The sequence below is a fragment of the Aplysia californica genome, unplaced genomic scaffold, assembly GCF_000002075.1.
Source record: "Aplysia californica isolate F4 #8 unplaced genomic scaffold, AplCal3.0 scaffold01330, whole genome shotgun sequence".
NCBI lineage: Eukaryota > Metazoa > Mollusca > Gastropoda > Aplysiida > Aplysiidae > Aplysia > Aplysia californica.
Window position 1 is genome coordinate 41,489 of NW_004798600.1, and position 6,668 is coordinate 48,156.

Here is a 6,668-nt window from a genome sequence, read left to right on the forward strand (position 1 = left end):
TCCTCTCTCAACGAGGCAGGGGTTCCACCCAGAAAGCCCAAACGAATGATCGGACAGGTGTTCACTAGAGCAGATTTAACCCTAAGTGTTTTAGCTAGACAAAATCAGTATACAATTACTTTAAACAGCTCAAAAAAAGTTTGCTTTTTATTTCACGATAAACACACATTCATATAAAAGAGTAAGCTCAAATTTCAAAGCATAGAAAGTTTAAGTATCATGATCCCAAACCACTCATGAAGTGTCCAAAGAGAGAAAAGGAGATACTCGTTAAAACGTCCCCACAGGTGGAATTGAACCCACATCTGTGCACACATAACCCGTTATACCATAAGAACCAAATATTTTCGTTTAGTCTTAGATAGCTTTATGATAAAGTATGACGCTTGCGCAGCGCAATAAGGTTATATAAGTGCCGAAGACTAAAGATGTTACAAGGGAGTAACAAACACAAAAAAAGGAGGATAAGGAAGAAAGAAGTTTGATAGGAAAGAAGGAGCAAACCACACCACAGCACCCACCAGCCACCCACCAACCACCCACCAGTCACTATTTTGAACATAAAAATCTCTTACATAAAATATCCAAAATTTCTGAAATACCGCAAACATCTATAAAAGTGGCATCCATAGTAAAAAAACAAGAGAAACAAAAAGTCACTCCGGGGAGCTGAGGGAGAGTAACATGTTGAGAAGCAAAGACAAAGCAAGCCAGTCAGAAGTGATTCACAATCTAGAGGGTCATAAATACTTGGTGCTCAGATCTACGAAAAGATACAGATTTCAGAGAAAAATACAGCAGAAGAAACACTGAACAGTTCATAAATTGTGCATGGATGGATGGGGATGGGGAGGAATGGGGGGGGAGGGAATAATTAAACATGCGCACAGAGAATTACTTGTGTCCCCAAACAGATTTTGAAATTCATAAGTATAACAGCATCACTTTCCAAATAGGCCTTGTTTTTTTAAACTTTATTTAAAGTATAAAGTGAAAATTTCTTTTTTTTAAATTGTGACAATTGTTCTAAAGCAAAGGGAACCATTATTTTTTTCAGCATATGTGATGAACATATTTTCAGTAAGCTATCAAATAACTAAATTTCTTAACTTGAACTTAAACATAGCATATCCACCTGAACACTACATCTGTCAAAAGAATGCTGTTCCAGACAAATCAGCTCACTTGTTGCCTTAACATCATAATCCACTACAACTAAAAGAACATTTTCTTATGACACACTTGCTGGAAAGAATGGAACTATTCAAGTAATGCGGTTTACCTTTTTGAGGCTAAACTCAGTCTCCCCATAGTTGATATAACTACCTGTGACCTAAAAATCCAAAGAAAATGCATGGAACCGGGTGCCGAAATAATATGCAAACTTACAAGGTAAAAAGACAAACACATAAGAAAGGACAAAAGAAGAGGACCAAATGTGTGACGGATTCATCATTTTCCTGGTTACAAATGGATTAGAGGTGGGTCTCCTCCACAATCAGTGATGAAAGTGAGGGAAAAGCTATTGGTTTAGAAAGAAAATTACACTGAAGACTTTGGATCGCATCCGTAGCAACGGCACCGACGCCTGGAGAAACAATAAGTTGTGTTGAGCAGAGTTGGGAGTTGCTGGCAAGTCAGCAAGACAACAGCCCCTCCCCACCCCACAAAAAAAAATAAAACCAGGTTGAGAGAACTTACACCTGTTATACATAGCAGATACGTTATTGAGAGATCTATTTTTCCCAGCATAAAAGAAAATTGGTCAAGGTAATGTATCACCTCCACATATGTCTTCTCGCATCAAAATTGTAAGACATAGCTGTTGTGCACTCAGTCAAACAGTTTTAAAAGAAGGGGGCTATACATTACTTTTACCACAAATTATGTATCAAAGCAACAATACAATGTCTGTCATATTGCTTAGAAAATGTTTTTAAAGATTTCTTTACTCATGAAATGACACACAAAATAAGTATCTCAAATAGTCATAAATCATTCCAAACTTGATATCTTCAAAGTGCAAAACTTGAGTGTCATCAGTTAACAAAAATTTGAGAGAAGAGAAAGACACAAATGACATTTATGTGACTTAAAAATGTGTATGTTTATTCTGAAAGTGGAGAACATGGAGCATCATAAGAGCATCCTGCCCACACACAGTCCAAATAAACAGTTCTGCCTCAAGACAATTCTCTGTCCTTTCAGTCCCCGAGATGACTGAACAGAGACAAGAAAGATCTAAATGATCTGGACACCTTCAACCCTGAGTGAGCGCTCATTTGTTTGTCTGAGTAAAGAGAAGCACATCGACACTACAATGGTTATTTAGTACCAGGAAAAACAAAAAAAGGACACGCAGAATCAACCGATTAAAAGAAACGAAACAAAGACCATCCGATGACCCCCCTCCAACCATCCGCTTGAGAACGTGACTGCAAGTCCCCTTGTTAGAAACGTGTATACAAATGCAAAACATTTGGTCCTCCCCAGTTGCTACTCCTCCTTAGGGCATCAATATCAAAATTAATGCCCATAGAATTTACTAAATTTGACACATTGACTTTTTCTTAAAAAGCAATTATCTTTTCAGTTCACAGATATTTCCTAGTCTCATTTCACTCAAAATATTCCTGTGAGAGTAGAATTTCACAGGAAGGTAACAAACTAACACTGAGAGTAGCAGGAGAATTATCGTATCGGAAAGATTGCTGGTCTTCAGTCTTGTAATTCACTTCATACACACATTCTTTATTCTTTGATATGAGAAGTTCAGTCATTTCACACAGGCATTTCGGACTTGCATTGTCATGGGCAGTGCCAATAATAACTAAAAGCAAAAGTTGCACCTCAAAACAAGCTCAGTCATGTCTAGAGAGGCAACAGCAAAAACACAGATCAAATTTAAATGGAGGGTTAGTTTTAAAATTTGAAAATTTGCCTTATTTATAATTTCTCATCGACACGTAGCTCATTAGTAACTGGTGAAAAGTATAAGGTGATGGAGTTTGATAGCGCACTGGTAGCTTCCTCATCCAGTGGTCAGTCTCTCCTCTCCCCCTCATCAACACTAACTGGGCAATGAACACACACTGGACCATTTCTGAGACATCACTGAAACCAAGAGATCAGGCTCAAAGAAAATAAAAAGTCAGTTGGGTGAGTCGCTTTTAGTTGAGGCGAGTTCTCTAAAGACGAATTCAAAACAGAAATAATCACCAGATTTTAGTGTCTTTCCCGGCACTGCAGAACCGACTTATCACAATGGTACTGACACAAAAAGAATACAAAATCATCCTCCTCCCTCCTTCCCTCATCCCCCCTTCTTAAAAAACCCAGCAGTCTATAGATTCAGAAGAAATGGCAAAGAAGGCGAAGAGCCTCAATCACATGACTAAGATCTCAGATTCAGAGTAAAAAAACAAGGCAAAGAGTCTCACTTACATGACTAAGATCTTCTCAGATTCAGAATAAAAAAACAAGACAAAGAGAGCATCAATCACATGACTAAGATTTTCTCAGATTCAGAATAAACAAAGAAGGCAAAGAGCCCCACTTACATGACTAAGATCTTCTCCACGGGTTTCCTCAGCAGAACACAGCAGGCGATCTCAGAGCCCTCTCTGTTGAGGGGAGACTTGTGCACGACCTTTGCACTCTCTTCCCCCGGGACGGCCGCGCTGACCGACAGTTTCTGCGTGCCTCGAGGTGGGAATCTCAGGTTCTTTATCTTCTCTCTGAGAATCTCCAGTTCTTCCTCTCTCAACGAGGCAGGGGTTCCACCCAGAAAGCCCAAACGAATGATCATGTTTGGTGCCTTTGAGGTGAGGCGCAGGACGCAAAAGTAGCTTGGAGGCTTTTCCGGATCTCTGGGAATTCAATGAAACAATTTATAAATAGCAATAGAATAGTTCCACAAAAGCGGTTTGTTCAAATACTAACAAAGATTATTACTTGGCCAAAAATCAAGAAAAAGGGTCACAGAAGCAGTCGACAGACCGCTCTCTGTATATTGTATGCCAGAAGCAACCATGGGATAAGTTTCTAACTGTACAATAAAATTACATTAACTGCAAGGGGATAGGGAATGTAAGTTAATGGTGAGATGCTGAATTAAACTGAACAAATCTCTAAAGACAAAGTAACTAGGTTGAAAAGTAGAACAAATGACAAGAATTAAGCAATTATCCCTAAATGGCATCATCAATAAATGTAAAAGCATCTACATCACCCGACACATGACAACAACTACAACAACATTCTCCTGTAAATGCTTGAAAAATGACTTAACTCAACTCAACCCAACTTTACGAAATGAGAAGAAAAAAAATTGGAGAAATTCATTTTTCTAGAAACGGTGCCCATTCATAAATGCGTGTGTTCCTGGCGAAAAGCCCTAGCTGTCGGCAAAGCTATTTTTGAGCAAAAGGAAAGGTCCAAAAGTCCTGCTTGATCAAAATTTTGTTCAATCATGAAACACGTTTAACCATTTCTTAATAACATGTTGAAAGGATTTTATATTTTATGTAAAAAAAGTCTTTTAATAAATATACTTCACCAAAAGGTTAAAAATATGCTAGAAATTTGGTTAACATACTACGGTTAAGGCTGTTTTTCTCCAAGCTTTGTTCTTACACCCTGTGTTCCAAAATGTGGTATAGCTTTAAAGCTACTCAAGATGTTTGAAAAATTTTTTCATCAGCATGTTCGGCATTGAATTTGTACATGAATATACCCTTATTTTAATATCCAAAATTTCCGACAACTGGTACCTTTCTCCAGGCACACACAAATGTGTCATGACGCGGTGGAATCAGGCACTCGTCAATTCTTGGGCATGTCATTGGTATCATCTAAAAGCTTATTCATTTGCCTTGCTTTCTATGAAAAAGCACCCATCTTTCTTGAATAGAATTCAAAATACTTCCAATTGAAAGAGGCGGGGGTAGCATGGTTTCAGAGGCATTAGCTAGAAAATGGCTGCCAAAGTTTGTTAACTTCAAGAGCTTGAGAGTCCATGAAAACTGAAAATTTACATATTTTGCAACATTAATCAACGTTTGTCAGTAAAATTCACATGAAAGTGTGTTTTTATATGGACATAAAATATGATGCGCAAAAAACAAAAATTCGATAAAATTTGGCAAACTGGAGGAAAAAATGCCTGTTTCTTCGGTTTCATTATTTTGACAAGCGCCGGATTTCACATGATGCTTCCAAATTGTTTCTTTTTTTTTTCAACAAGACAAAAACGAACTTCTGCAGGAACTTGATGTAGGAGTGGTTCTCAGCCAGGACGAAGGAGCTCCAGCTGCGGAGCAGCATGCTGAGCGAGGCCTGGGCCTGACGACACTGGATGGAGGAGAAGCGGGAGCTGGCGTTGGGCACCTGGAAACACTTGGGGAACTGGCGGTCGTGCTCCAGCACCAGACCGATGCGGTGGGAGTGGAACCACTTCTGCCTGTCCTCACGCAGAAGAATAAAGACAAAAATAAACTTTTTTTTTAGAACTTGTCATCATGCAGAAGAATTGAGATATAAACAAACTTTTTCATTAGAACCTGTCATCATGCAGAATAAGAGAAAAAAAAACAAATTTTTAAAATTAGAACCTGTTATCACGCAGAATAAGAGAAAAAAAAACTTTTTTACTAGAACCTGTTATCATACAGAGGGAAACAAGAGAAAAAAACCCAATATTGTTACTTTGTTTAAGTAAGAGTTTTACAGCACTTGCAACACAATAAGGTCATATGAGGGCCAAAGATTAGAGGTGTTACAAGAGAGGTACAACACTAAAGAAGGAAAAGAGATAAAGACAGTATATATTTGATAGGAAATAAGGTGTGTGTGTGTGTGTGTGTGTGTGTGTGTGTGTGCGCGTGTGTGTGTGTGTGTGTGCGTGTGCATGTGTGTGTGCGTGCGCGCTTGCGCGCATAAGTGAGGGTGAACAGTGTTGATAAAACAAGATGTTTTTTGGGGTTTTTTTTAACACACACCTCTATTGGTATGGCAGTAGAACAAGTCCAAAATCAGTAATTATAAAAAAAATTATAAAATCAGTAGATTTAACCAGCCCTGCAGACACAAAACGGACCATTGTGGAAGCTGCTGGCTATATCCAGCGAAGTGTCAATGATTTAGAGGTAAAACATTAAGGAGCAGAGTGCTGAAAAAAGAAACAAGAGACCCAGTGGCCACTCACCAGTTGTTTGTGTCCAGTTGGATCACTGCCTTCCAGAAAGTGGCAAATTTTTCCATGGAGCTGAAAAAGAAAACAGTTGCAACGATCTCTTTCAGAAAAGTACACTGACTTTTATACTTTTGTTTTTTCTTTCACACAAATTGTCCCTCCATGTGTCTATTTCATATGAAGCTTCCAAACACACCGTCCCTCCATATGTCTATTTCATATGAAGCTTCCAAACACACCGTCCCTCCATATGTCAATTTCATATGAAGCTTCCAAACACACCGTCCCTCCATATGTCAATTTCATATGAAGCTTTCAAACACACCGTCCCTCCATATGTCAATTTCATATGAAGCTTTCAAACACACCGTCCCTCCATATGTCTATTTCATATGAAGCTTTCAAACACACCGTCCCTCCATATGTCTATTTCATATGAAGCTTTCAAACACACCGTCCCTCCATATGTCTATTT

General features: G+C 38.6%; 1 protein-coding gene across 1 annotated transcript in view; it reads right to left on the minus strand.

The window, feature by feature from the left end:
* LOC101855695 (KICSTOR complex protein SZT2) overlaps positions 1-6,668 on the minus strand; it is a 31,124-nt gene that overhangs the window by 8,284 nt on the left and 16,172 nt on the right. The window contains exons 14-16 of the mRNA XM_013090545.2: positions 6,206-6,265; positions 5,258-5,461; positions 3,561-3,869 (exon numbers count right to left, since the gene is read on the minus strand). Coding sequence (XP_012945999.2) covers positions 3,561-3,869; positions 5,258-5,461; positions 6,206-6,265 — 573 coding nt within the window. The remainder of the gene's footprint in view (positions 1-3,560; positions 3,870-5,257; positions 5,462-6,205; positions 6,266-6,668) is intronic.